Source organism: Kogia breviceps, chromosome 1 (assembly GCF_026419965.1).
Source record: "Kogia breviceps isolate mKogBre1 chromosome 1, mKogBre1 haplotype 1, whole genome shotgun sequence".
Classification (NCBI taxonomy): Eukaryota; Metazoa; Chordata; class Mammalia; order Artiodactyla; family Physeteridae; genus Kogia; species Kogia breviceps.
In genome coordinates this window covers 64,303,355-64,317,047 of record NC_081310.1, presented here as the reverse complement: position 1 = coordinate 64,317,047, position 13,693 = coordinate 64,303,355, and the positions used below count along the sequence as shown (strand labels likewise).

General features: G+C 47.2%; 1 protein-coding gene across 1 annotated transcript; it reads right to left on the bottom strand.

Moving 5' to 3' along the window:
• Window positions 1–292: 292 nt before the first annotated feature.
• On the bottom strand, window positions 293–4,963 carry IL10 (interleukin 10). The gene is made up of 5 exons (XM_059049770.2): window positions 4,641–4,963; window positions 3,750–3,809; window positions 3,321–3,473; window positions 2,210–2,275; window positions 293–1,125 (listed from the first exon to the last, which is right to left on the bottom strand). The coding sequence occupies exons 1-5, from the start codon at window positions 4,803–4,805 to the stop codon at window positions 1,033–1,035; spliced, it is 537 nt and encodes a 178-aa protein (XP_058905753.1). The 5' UTR covers window positions 4,806–4,963; the 3' UTR covers window positions 293–1,032.
• Window positions 4,964–13,693: the final 8,730 nt, after the last annotated feature.

Sequence of the window (13,693 nt, the reverse complement as noted above, 5' to 3'; positions counted from 1 at the left end):
GCTTTTTAATTTTGGTATGTACAGAATCTCATCCTTAGCCTTGAAAATCAGCATGATCATGAAGGATGATTCTTTAAAGGACTGAGTTTAGGGGAAGAATATGGTGGGCTTTGCTATTGGCTTTTGAAGGGGTAACAGCTTTTCCCTGATCAGATGTGGCGGTTTCCCATTTTCTGGGAGAAGGTAGCTGGCTTTCTTTCTCTGGAATGTAGAATTCATTCGTACTCTCTCCTATCTTGGAAACTTTGGGAGAATAGTTTTAGCCAGACAGAAGTCAACTGACACCATAACATGATTTTAATAAGACCCATTTATTTATTCAAAATTAAAATCTGCTATGAAGACAGACAAACAATGTAACATTCCCAGAGGAATTGAATTGCTTCTAGTTCAGACTGAGTTCTATTAGAACCAATTTTAGGTTGTTATAAATAACAAGCCAGCCACAGCTTTCAAGAATGAAGTGGTTGGGAAATAAGGTCAGGGGAATCCCTCAGAGCCACTGGAATATTAATTGTCAAAGGGGCTCCCTAGTTTCTCTTCTTACAAGCATAAGAGTGTTTGTAACACTCTGGGAGCCCCAGGCCCAGGGACAAGAGAAATTAGAGGGAGGTCAGGGAAAATAGCCCAACAGCTGTCAAGTGTGGTTAGGCTTGGAAATGAAGCTGCAGTTGACTCCCCAAGGAACATTTCTTTTTCCTTATATAACTTACAATTTCTCTTAAAACACTCGAATACCATAGGGTATCACCCTATGGGAACAGCTTAAACACAGGTGAAAATAATAAATATTGAAAAAATGTATAATATTGGGCTTCTTTCTAAATATTTCACAGAGAAGCTCAGTAAATAAATAGAAATGGGAGTTGAGGTATCAGAGGTAATAAATATTCTAGGAGAGAGGTACAACTGGGTTTTCCAGGGAGTTGGTTCTGCTCTCCCAGAACCCTGGATCAGATTTCGAAGATCTTCAGTTTATGTCCTAGAGTCTAGTAGAGTCGCCATCCCTGATGTTTTCTTCACTAGAATGCTTCAGTTTTTCATCTTTGTTGTCATGTAGGCTTCTATGTAGTTGATGAAGATGTCAAACTCACTCATGGCTTTGTAGACACCCTTCTCTTGGAGCTGTGTAGGGAGATAAGAAATGTTTAGTGAAAACCCCATCTGAGCAAGTAAGTGGGTCCTCCGCTTGGATGGTCATGACCCTGGGACCCAGAAGCTGTACTAGCTCCCTTGTGTTGGGGGATGAAGGACAGACCCTGGGGGCCTGAGGATATGCCCTGCTGTCAGGAAAGGCTGTGCATTGGCCTGGACCACGGCCAGTAGGCAGCAAGAGGAACGTTCACTTTTGCAAAGCACAGTCTTTCAAATGGTGCCTTTTCAACAGTTTTAAAGATCATGTGCTCACGTGATGCTTATTCAAAATTTGATGAAAAGACATTAGGGGAACCACTTTGAAAGCAAGACTTTGAGAGAAGGAGAGAAGGGAGCCTTTTTTGTGTTTATGTCCCCCCACCCATGGATTGAGAAGGTCCAGCCCTGCTGCTCTGGCCTACTGTCAGGGGATTCATGGCCACTGATGTTGGAAGCCTGCCCAGTGTCTGTCTCCAACCCATGAAGAGGACATAGGCCCCATGGCTTCTGGGAAATGTGGTAGAAGAATTCATGGACAGTTAGAAGAGTGAAACCCCACTTGGTTTGAGAGCTGACATTCTCAGGCACCTTGGGAGGTGTGATTGGTGGGTGGAAAGAGAGGGGGACCAAGTCCACATAAGGGAGAACTCTGCTTCCTGCTCTGCGTTTGGGGGAGTTCAGGCTGCACCCCTGGCTGTGTTTGTAAGTGCACGTTCACGTGTCGGCTTCCTGCACGTGTGGCTGCAGACCTGATTCCCAACAAGCTACTTTCTGTTTCCTCTGTCACTCTCCCCAGCACCCAGCTCACTGTGTTCACAGCTGGCTGGCCAGCCCAACCCACAGGTCTGCAAAGGCAGGGAGCAGTCATTTAGAAACCCCCCAAAACACTTCACAGAAAACAAACAGGACTGAGATGGCAGCTCCTCACTGGCTGAGGAGGTCATACCATTTGTCGTGTTCCCACACTCCCTCTGAGCGAAGCTCAGGGCCCGCTGAGCACCTGCCAACCTCTGCCCCTTGGGAGTGGGCAGAGGTCATGGTCCCCGGACCCTCCCTGCCAGCATCCCAGGCTCACCTTATTGAAGACACTCTTCACCTGCTCCACCGCCTTGCTCTTGTTTTCACAGGGCAGAAATCGATGCTGTGCAAGGAAAGAAAAAGTGTGAACGACACTGGCGCCCGGGTCCTGGGTCCATTGTGCTTGGGGGACAAGCCGGGAGCAGGAAGAGGCCAGACTCATCTTGGATGTCTACTCTCCACAGCTCCTGTGAAGACTAACCTACCTCCTCCTTCCCCACCAGATAGAGAAGAAACACAGCCCAGGGAGATTACTTGTGTTTCCCTAAGAGCTGCTCCCAGCTGCTTACAAGGCTGCGTCAAACACCCAGGTCTTAGAGTTTCCTCCCCTGGCACGTCCCAGTGCTGACCAGAGCCTGAGCCAGCCCTTCTGTCCTTGCCTGCTTTTGTCCTGTCCCTCTCCTTCAGTCCCAGCCACAAGGACCATTTCTAAGTCTCCAAGGAGCAGAGACACAGTCTCAGCCCTGCCGGCCTAACCCGTTGCATGGCCCTCTTCTACAAATACAGCCCAGATGATTTCTCAACATCAGTGAGGGAACAAAGGAAGCCAGTGGTGAGGGTATCACTTCAGTTGGAGAAATAAATGATCCTGGGGGATTATTCACAGACACTAGCTTAGGGCTGGGTAGCCCCCTGGCCCCTCTAAAATGCCAGGGAAAATCCTGTCAGTCAGTTGGGCTCCACTTGAAGCTCTGCTCTCAAAAGGTTAAGAAGAAGAGGGAAGTGGAGTTTCCTCCCCCAGGACCCTTACCTCTGGCCCCTCCTGCGGGGCCCAGGTCCTAGGTCCCCAGGGACGAGGGAGCCCTGACTGAAGCTCTGGGCCCCTTTCATGTAGAGAGAGGGGAATAGCTAATAACCCACAAATGACTCACAAATAACAGGAAAGCTATTGCAAACCTTCACATGTAAATGCCTAGCAGCCACCCCACCCCCTGCTCAGAAAGAAATGAGCAAGTGATGTGACTTCAGCGCCTGGCCGGAGGGAGAGGGCGCCTGCCGGCCTGTGTCTTTGTGTCTCCAGGTGGGAACCGGGTTTGGGGAGGATGTTTCCGGAAGAGCCCAGAGGAAAGAGAGCCGCCTGCAAGAGAAAGAGCTGGTCTGCTACTCACACAGCGCCTCAGCCTCAGCCTGAGGGTCTTCAGCTTCTCCCCCAGAGAGTTCACATGCTCCTTGATGTTGGGGCCATGGTCCTCAGCCTGTGGCATCACCTCCTCCAGGTAAAACTGGATCATCTCCGACAAGGCTTGGCAACCCAGGTAACCCTAAGGGCGGAAGCCAGGGTGGGTGGTGACCCGGGAGGAAGAGCTACTGCTTAAGAGGACAGCTTTGTTCCCGGGGACCTTCTTAAGTGGCCACCACCCCCCAGGACCGAGCCCTTGGTGACAACCCCCCTCCAGCTACTGACTATGTGCTGAGTTAAGATCTTCCCACTTCTCCTTTTCAAAGCGAGGGAAGCGGACCCAGCTCCTTGCAGGCGAGAAGCAGAGCCGCCCTTAGTCATGCTGCACACTGCACCCTCGTCACCGCCCAGCCCTCACCTTAAAGTCCTCCAGCAGAGACTGGCTCAACAACGAGGTGTCCACCTGGTCATTCATTTGCTGCAAGAAGAACACAAGGAGAATGAAAAGGTTTGGGGAAATACTGAAAATGACTGCTTTTCTCATGCCCTTTTATTTATAGAGTTTTTGATTTTTAATCAATGCAGACCTGGCCCCAAAATGGAAAAGAGAGCTTTCAAAACAGAACATTCAACGGTGCTGGAACTCTTAGTTAAATCAAGTCCTTCCCCTTGGGATCAAGTTCTTTAAAAAATCTGGCTGATTTTGAAGGCAAGGCAGAAGTTTGCCTGGGTCCTGGTCTTTCTGCGAAACTGTGTCACATGTGCAAGGGTCCCCATACCAACCCCTTGGTGCCCTTTGCTTTTCTGTCTACCTGCTGCCGGCAGCCAGCTGCAGCACTGAAAGTTCTCCGGGAGTGGGAAGCATCTCCTCATGCAGGTTTTCCCCTGTATGGTGCTACCCCAAACCATCAGTCTTTCAGGTTCTGGAAGCCCTCTAAGCTGAGGCAACTTATGTTTCCCTGCCACAGGGTATGGGGAACATCTTCACCTCCAATCAGACCCTTCGTGATCTCTCCCAGCCTGTGAAGTATTGAGCTCCAGAGAATTCTTATACAAATTTCCGAGCATAGGAAAGATAGGAGAGATACCTTTTTGAAGGGAGCTTTTCCTGCACAATTTGCTGCAGCACCAGGGCTTAGATTGACTCACTGAACCCACAGCTTGACCAGGGATTCTGAAGAATTTCAGTTTGAGGGGGAATGGGTGTTGTGGGTGGAGGTGAATGAAAAGGAGGTTTTATAAGCTCCAGCAGAATGCCTCATCAGGCAGTCCCAGGGAGGAAGGAAGGACAGGAGAGCATCATACTCACAAAGAAAGTCTTCACGTTGCTGAAGGCAGCTCGGAGCTCCCGGAGCATGTGGGGCAGGCTGTTTGGGAAGTGGATGCAGCCGTCCTTAGACTGGGTGCCCTGGTGTTGGCTGGCTGCCACCCCGGCCAGGAAGATCAGGCAACAGAGCAGTGTTGAGCTGGGCATGGTGGAGTTCTGTCTTCTTCGTTCAGTCAGACTTGTGGCTTGGTTTTGCAAGAGCAAGCCCCTGTTGTGTAGACCTTCACCTACTGTGTCCCCCTTTTATATCGTGGGGCCTCGCCATTCATAAAAAGCCACAATGTCACAGATTTCCTGGCAAAAGTTTCTTCTGATTATAGCTCCTCCCTTCCCTAGACCTCTCCAACTTTGTATTCGTTGAAACTCTTACTCAAAGTTTATAATTTTGCATCGTAAGCAAAAGAGATGGTTGAAAAATGAACTTCTGCATATGGCTATTTTTAGGAGAAGCTACCTCTCTCTCCCTTTTAAAATAATTTTTCAGCTTCTCTTAATAAAAAAAAAAGTTGATTTCCTGGGGTGAACAGCTGTTCTGTGCAGAGGGACTCACAGTTGTGGGTTCCATTCACGTGTTCCTAGGTCACAGTGACGTGACAAATTGGCCATTCCAGAATACACTGGGATTGAGAAATAACTGGGTCCCCCTCCCCAACCTGGGTTGATACTCAAGGCTTCTCCTTACTGGATTGGGAAGTCACCTCAGCTCTCCAGGCCTCAGCTTCCCCAAATGAAATCAGGAGTGAGAGCTAAATATCCTTAAAGCTGCCTTCTGGTTCTTTCATTTTATGTTCCAAGAGTACTCCTTAAAGAGGCCAGCTTCCCACAGGACAGGCAAGGGTGTCAGATGTGCTCCAGGTTCCTTCTCTGGCCCTGGATTCATTTAGACTCTCAGATCCATGTCTCCAACCTCCTGGGCTAGCCACGTCCTCAGGGGGAATTAGTAAGAAGAGTAGTCCACGCTTACTGGAAGCTGTACCTGCCAGTCACCATGACCCTCATCTCCATTTTACAGTGAGCAAACGGAGGCACACAGATATTAAGTACTCTGCACATGGGTGCTGAGTGAGGGAGCCAGAATTTGCACCCAGGCCTGCCTGATACTCAGGCTGTGCTCCTTTCCCTATTCTACACTGACCCCAGTGTGCATAATGGAAAATTTGTATTAAAGAGTCACTAGGTTTCTTCTGGGTTTTGAGCTTCAGTGGCTGGAGACTTACATTTGAAAGATGGGGAGGAAGAAGTAAAAATAACAAAGAAAATAAGTTGGGATTCCATGAAGGCTGGACAGGAGGCCCCTTTCTCCCCTCTTACCTATCCCTTGTTCTCCTTCCAAAGAAGCCTTAGTTGTCTTGCTTTGGATTTGCACATGTGAGCATGTGTGTGTGTAGGGGCAGAGTAGCCAGATATGGTGAGGAATGTTGCACTACCGCTAGAAGGAAAGGATGGTGTGGTGACATTACTTCTACAGATATGAAGAAAGTCTGGGAGTCCTTTGATTGTGCCTTGACCTCCCCCTTCTGCAGGGGCTTCTCCCACTGTCCCACTGAATAGCTCTGAGCTGGGGGGACAGAAGGCCGGGACTCTGCCACTCAAACCCAGGGCAAGTCACCTGACCTCGCTGTGTCAGTTTTCCATCTATCTCAAGGGCACAGCAGTACCTGCCTTCTGTCTGCCGGGGGCCTTTGGGCTTCACATAGGATGGCGCCTGGGGAGGTAACAAGTGGATCCAGATGTAGGATCTCTCCAGTGTTTCTGTTATTTTCTTGCCTTCTTGCATCAGCACTGGGATACCTCAGGTGGCCCTGGCCTCTGAGCGTGCCTCATTAAAGAAGCTCACTGCACCAGATGAGGGGGGCAGACATGCTGGGGCTGGGCTGGAGGGAGTGGGAGGGAGGAGGCAGAGAGCCCAGGCTGCAGATGTACCTTGTGGGTCAGGATCAGGGGACTGTAGTCTCTCTTCCCAACCCTTTGGGAAGTGTTGATGCAGAAGCCTAAGAATCACAAAGGGAGAAAGAACCTTTAGAAATAGGCGTGAAAGGGAACTATATTCAATATCCTGTGATAAACCATAATGAAAAAGAATATGAAAAAGTATACATATATGTGTAACTGAATCACTTGGCTGTACAGCAGAAATTAACACATTATAAATCAACTGTACTTCAATCAAATTAAAAAAAAAAAAAAAGAAATAGGTGTGGAGCTGACTCAGGAATTGCTGCTCCTACCAGATTTACACTGGCCTTAGGAGTTCTGAGTTTTGCCACTAGGAAGAAGAGGGAAGAGGTCAGGGGCTGGGTTTTGCACCCCTTCCACCCTACTCCTTCCCTCTTGGCTCCTGGGTTTTCTGGGCTGTGTCTGCTTCAGCCTGTAGGACTGACCCCTCTCTGAGCTGGGTGTTCTGGGTACTGACTCAGCCTGGCTGACCAGTCAGGCCAGAGGACCCAAACCCAGGGCAGACTATGAGACCCCGCTTCTGGACCCAGGCAGCACAGATCCCCCTCTTACCTTTGTTTGCCACTGTGCCATGTGCTTTTCTCCACTACTAAGTCTACAACAAATGTCGCTGTCATCCAAGTGCACAACTGACTCGGCCAATCAGCTGTGAGCTCCCTGAAACAGGGCACTGTTTCATTATCTTTTGTGTAACTGGTGCCGAGTACAGGGTCTGGCCCATGGAAGGTGCCAGGGACACAGCTTTCTTTTTTCTCTGTTGGGATGGGCATAGCAGAGTACCCTGTGAGCCTGGACCAGGGCTGGACTGGGCATGGGCAAGCACTCAGAGCAACTCAGGCAGTCAGGCAGTATCTCTTCCACTTCTTCTTACAATTTGAAATATTAAATACACAGAGACACGCATGCACACACACATGCACATAATGGCAGGAGAAGGGAGGTGGGCAAGAGCCATTTCTATCTTTCTTTATTCCATAAGCCATTAGGTAGTGTAAGGGTTAGGCTTTGACTTCTTTATTTATTTTGGAATGTTTGGTAAATGTTGCCAATTACCTCAAGCCATTTGTTGAATTTTTCATCCTTTCTCTGTTGATTTGAAATTGTTGTCCTCTCTCATCGCAAAATTTTCAGAATCTAAATGGTCAGAGACCATTTAGGCAACTTCCTTGATGCGATTACTTAATTAACAAATGGGGATAACAATATCTTCCCTATCCACATGTCTCATAGGACTGACGTCAAGCTGACACAAGAGAATAGGTGTGAACATCTTGGGAAAAGTTAAGACTCTTTGATTATATATTGACCAAACAACAAGAACAACAAAGATGACTCCTATTTCTCAAGACTGTGAAGGTTCCATTCATCTGAAAAGTCATTAGGATTCACTGGGAAAAGTTCCAAACTCATAGGTCACGTAGAAGTGACATAAATGTCAACAGTCTGCATGTTAGATTTGAGTTGGGGTTTCAGTCCAAGGGAAGAGCCCGAGTAGGGAAGAAAGTGAGCAAGCAGGCACCTGTGGATGGATGGTGTGTCAGCCTGGACACCATTTGGCCCTGTGGATTTCAAGACAACACAAATGCCACTCGTTAGACTGTGAGCTCCTTGAGAGCAAATGGTCTGAGCCCAATTCTCCCTCAGATCTAGATTCATAGCAAGTGTCCAATACATGCCCATTAAATTGAATTTAAATGAATTTTTTTCCTTGGGGACTCACTGGGAAATCAGAGGAAAGTGTGGGAGGGGAAGTATCTCTTCTCTTCCATCCCTGCTCCAGAATATTTCCTAATGTTCATATTCAGCTGCAAAGGAAAGAAAGTCTGACGCACCATGGCTTAAAAAAGAAAGGGATATTATTTTTTGGTCTTCCGTGACAAGAAGTTCAGAGGCAGGCAGTCCAAGGCTAGTATAGCACTCCAATGTCATCCAGAACCCACCTCTTCTGCCTTCCTGCTTTTCTATGAATTGTTGTAGAATGTCAATGTCAGGGAGGAGGGACGTGGGTACAGTCTAAAGGTCCATTGGCATGTCAGCCCAGGAGATCCTAATAATTGTTCTGGAAAGCTCCACTTATGGGTTTCACCACTTTAGCTGCAGATGACTCCAGGCAGACAAAAATTGTGAACAGATTTTGGAGGGTGCGCTCTACAGCGCACAAGAGCTTATAAGGAATCACCTCGCAGCTAACCTCATGCTCAGCAAAATGGCAGCCTTCTTGGTATAACTGTCCTGTATCTTGCAACAATTCTGCTGCTCAGACCCAAGAGTGGGGAACAGACTGGGAGCCCTATGGGGCTGCACTGGAGTCACAAAGAGAAAGCTATGGAATCTGAGCTTGCTGGACTCAGGGTTCAGCCAGCTTGCCTGTCAACAGGGCCACCACAAGCATAGCAGTCAGGTCAGCGATGAAGGCAGAGAAGATGGGAAGGTGCCCACCCAGGACAAGGGAGCTGACTGTCTCAATGAAGAATCCCTCGGGGGCTTGGCTCCTGTGTGCTCATCTGTAATCATTATTTTAAGGCTGATAATGGGAGTTTCATTTCTTCTTCTTCAGGACATCTAGAACGTACAATAGTTTCCCCAGCTTGAAATTTCTAGTATTTCCTTGAATAACCTTCCTCAGCTCCCTGGACCGAGGCTTCCTCAGGGGCTTTGCTGCAACAGGCCTGGTCAAGAGCACAGAGTGTGGCATCACACCCCCCAAGTGGGGCCGAGTGGGACCCCAAGGGACAGGGTTCTGTCTTTGACTTTGGCTTTGTGGTTGAGGTGCTTCAAAATAAAGTCCTGGTGGGTCAGAGCTTTAAAAGGAGCCTGAGTTGGGGCTGGCCCCTAGGCCGAATCAAGCAAGGGTTATGCAAACTGGAGTGGGTGCCCTTCTGAGGACTGTGGCCAGCAGACGCTGCAAACCACAGCGGAAGGGCTGATCTTTGGACAGCCAATGTGGAATTCCCCTTTGTACAACGGTGGCGCCATATCAAGCAATTTGGATTTTCCTTAGGGGACGGACACTGTGTTCTGTAACTTCTCATAAGAGAGATTTGGCTACAGGGGCCAGGACACCAGGTGCTGGAGTCCTTGCCACCCAGAGGATACAGCCGTCTCTGCTCTGTCTGCATGACTACCTAGAATAACTAGTGGGTTCCTGAGCCTGGGGCACAGATAGATTCCTTCAGCTCCAGGGCTGTCGCTCTGATGGGATTTAGTTTACTCAAATTTCCCTGGATGGCTGACACATTAAACCTAGTGTGTCTGAGCAGGACATGTGATCTGTGTAGTCACTCAGAGGGCCCCATGCTTGGAAGGGCCCTGCCTTTGCTCTGTTGTCTTGAAATTCTTAACAATTGTTGAACAAGAGGCCCCACATTTTCATTTTGCACTGGGCCCCCAATTTATGTAACTGATTTTTTATCGGAGACTAAACTCATCATCTTCTTTCTCTCGTCTCAGCTTCATCCAGTGACATAGCACCCTAACTCAGCAAGGGGACCGCCATCACCTAACATACAAGCCCGACACGTAGAAGTAATTTGTTGGTTCCTCCCTCTCCCTTACCAACCTATGTCCAATCTATTAGCAGGTCTTCCAGATTTTTCTTCATAAACATCTTTGTAATCTGCTAAATTCTCTCCATTTGCATCAGCAACAGCAGCAACTGTCTGGTTCAAGTTTCCATTTTGTCTCTCCTGGGCTCCGAACAAGCGCCTTGTTGATATTTTAATATCCATTCTCCAAACTGTCCTCCACTTTGTATCCCAAGTGATTATTTTCAAATACCAATCTGATCATGACTCTCCCCTTGCTTAAACCCTTCAATGACATGTCACTTTCCCTTTCTGGGTAAAATAAGGACCCACATTCTTAATACTGTTTACAACTCCCTTTATTATCTGACCTTGACTATTTCTTCTGCCTCAACTTCCAGCACTCTCCACTTCCCTCTGCATTCCAGCCTTATTGGCTTTCCTCTTTTGTTTTTTCCCAAATGATCCATTCTCTCTCTCCTACCACGGGGGCTTTGCACATGTAGTTTCTCCTTTCTGGATTGTGCTTCCCCCTCTCTTCATCCTTCGGTTCTCAGCTTAGATCTTACTTTCTCATATGAGTTTTTCCTTATTCTGCAGTCAAGGTCAGGTCATTTGGGTATATCTCCTCAGGACACCTTACTCCTTTTCTTTATAGTACTGGTGTCAGTTTGTAATTACCCATGTGGCTATGTGGCCACTTGATTGATCTCCATGTCTCCCATTAGACTGCCCTCCACAAGGGCAGGGCTCACATCTGGTTTTGATCATCTTTGTTTGCCTAGTACTTAGAACAATTCTGGGCACATCCAAGGTTCACACTAAATATTTGTTGATGGATCGCATGACTGAGTGTGTGCTTCCTAAACTTTTTGTAGCTGTAAAACGGCTACGTTGGTCTTCTATCTCATATAAAGCAGATGGTGAATTCACCTGGGGAAACACCTACCCTCACAAACTCTATGTCTATTCCCATTTAGCTTTTCCATGTTTAAAATATCAATACTGTTACTAATCCATACTCTTCCTGGCAGATGTTAACCAAATCCCCCACTTGTTGGAACATTAGAAAGGTCCTGTGTCAGGAGATGTCAGAAGAGGAAGGGCCTTAGACATTATCTAATCCATACCTCTTATTTTACAGGTGGGCAAACTGAGGCCCAGAAAAGAAAGTGACTTTCCCAGGCACTAGAGACAGTTAAGGACAGAGGTGAAATCAGAACTCAATTCTTTTTGTATTATTCTTCTCAAATCAGTACCTAATTCCTTGACTCAGATGAGTGTTAAGTCACTGACTTCTCATGCAGCACCAACAGCTGGGGGCAGTTGCCTAAGACGTGAGCAGCAAGTGAGGCAGCAGTGGTGAGAAGAAGTTGAAAGCCTGTGAAAATAAGTTTTTCCTCTATAAAACAATCATGAATCTATTATGTACTTGCAGGATGCATAGCCCTATGATTAGAAGCTGGAGATGGGGATGAGTGTTGCTTAGGTAATTTTGTTTTAGGGAAATATTTCAAACCTTCGAATATTTGCAGACAGAAAGGAGTTTCTCCTGTATCTTTTCTGTCTCTAAGACACAACTGCAGTGATATTAAAGGCATAGTTTGGTATGCTTTCCCACCACGGTACCCCTAAAGCACCATCTCCTCCATGAAACCTTATTCAAGAGAACAGAGAGCTGAGGATTTCCCTTTATCTTGCCTATTCCGATCTCTATCCCTAAGATGTACCCCTGACTGTAAATCCTCAGCAGCACTCCACGTGTGCTTAGGTGCATAACTGCATGACATGGGAAGAGCCAGCTGCTTCCTGCATCCTGAACTCACATCACTTCTACTGTGAGTGTGTCATTTACATACCAACCCGAGGTCATATACTCTCTGGGGCAGGGAGTGGGGGTGTGCCACTGTGTTCAGTGTGGTCCTAGATTCCCTTAGTCAGCTCTTCTCAAACTATTTGGATTCAGGACCCTTTTACAGTCTTGAAAATTGTTGTTTCTTTTTTTGTTTGTTTTGTTTTTTTTAATTAATTTATTTATTTTTGGCTGTGTTGGGTCTTCGTTGCTGTGAGAGGGCTTTCTCCAGTTGCAGAGAGCGGGCACCACTCTTCATCGTGGTGCGCGGGCCTCTCACTACCGTGGCCTCTCTTGTTGAGGAGCACAGGCTCCAGACGCGCAGGCTCAGTAGTTGTGGCTCACGGTCTTAGTTGCTCCGCGGCATGTAGGATCTTCCCAGACCAGGGCTCGAACCCGTGTCCCCTGCATTGGCAGGCAGATTCCCAACCACTGCGCCACCAGGAAAGCCCCAGTCTTGAAAATTGTTGAAGACCCCAGAGAGCTTCTACTTCATTGGGTTATATCTATCAATATTCATCATATTAGAAAGGAAAACTGAGAAATTAAAAAAGAACATTTATGACATTCTAAAGGAATAATAATAAAAACCTCCCACTACATCTTAACATAAATAACATATTTTTAATGAGAAATAACTATTTTCCAAGTCGGAACACATTTAGTGAGAAGAGTGCACAGTTTGACATCTGTTGCAAAGTTCTTTAAATATCTGGTTTAATAGAGGAACTTACATTCTTACATCTGCTCCTACAGCCAATCTGTTGTGATAGGTTTTTGGGTTTGAAGCGTGTGAGAAAATCCAGCCTCATAAAGGTATATGGTTAGAAGAGGGAGGTCCTCCTAGGCGTCCTTGGATCACACTTTGAGAACCGGTGGCTTAAGCGTTTAACAAAAATGTCTGGGTGAGGATGAATGGGAGGAAGGTGATCAAAGTTTGGCTTCCAAGGAAGGGGCGGAGTATGTATGCTCAGGCACCTGTCCAGCAGGGAGAAGGGAGAAGCCCATTGCTTCACTGCCGTCTCCTTTATTCAGAGTCTCCCAGTAGCCTGTGTGGTCCTATAGCGGTTTACAGTGCAGCTGCTTCTGTGAGCATCACACGTGTCATGGAAGCTGCAGTCCCTCACACACCGAATTTGTAGTTTCAAGTCAGAACCCAAGGGAGTTTGGGGGCTGATTTGCAGTGCCCTACCTGCTACTGTAAATCCCCTTCTCCAAGGGGCCCGGGCCCAGGATCAAGTTGCAAGGCTGGGGCGGTCAGGGGGCACCGGGCTGTGGGAGGGACTCTACTGTAGACTTATTTTTGGTTCTACTTTCCATTTCCACTTTTAATTCTTCTCTCGTTCTCGCTCTCACTCTCTTGCTCTCTCCTTCAGTTCTGAGGGGCAGTTAATAAACCTGCTTTCTCTTTGGCTAGCCTTGTTCTTTCTCAGTTTTCAGAAAAACCTTGAAAATAAAATATTAGGAGATTGGGATTGACATATATACACCAATATGTATAAAATAGATAAGTAATAGAATCTGCTGTATAAAAAAATAAATAAAATTCAGAAAAGAAAAGAAAAGCAGACATTTCCCAGTCTAACAGGCCAGGATTAATCCAATCAAATCAATACAATTTGCTTTCCATTCTCTTCTGTCCTCCTGCAGAGTTGAGTGGTAGATACAGTCAGTGGGCTTTGATTGATCTGGCTAATTCAGAA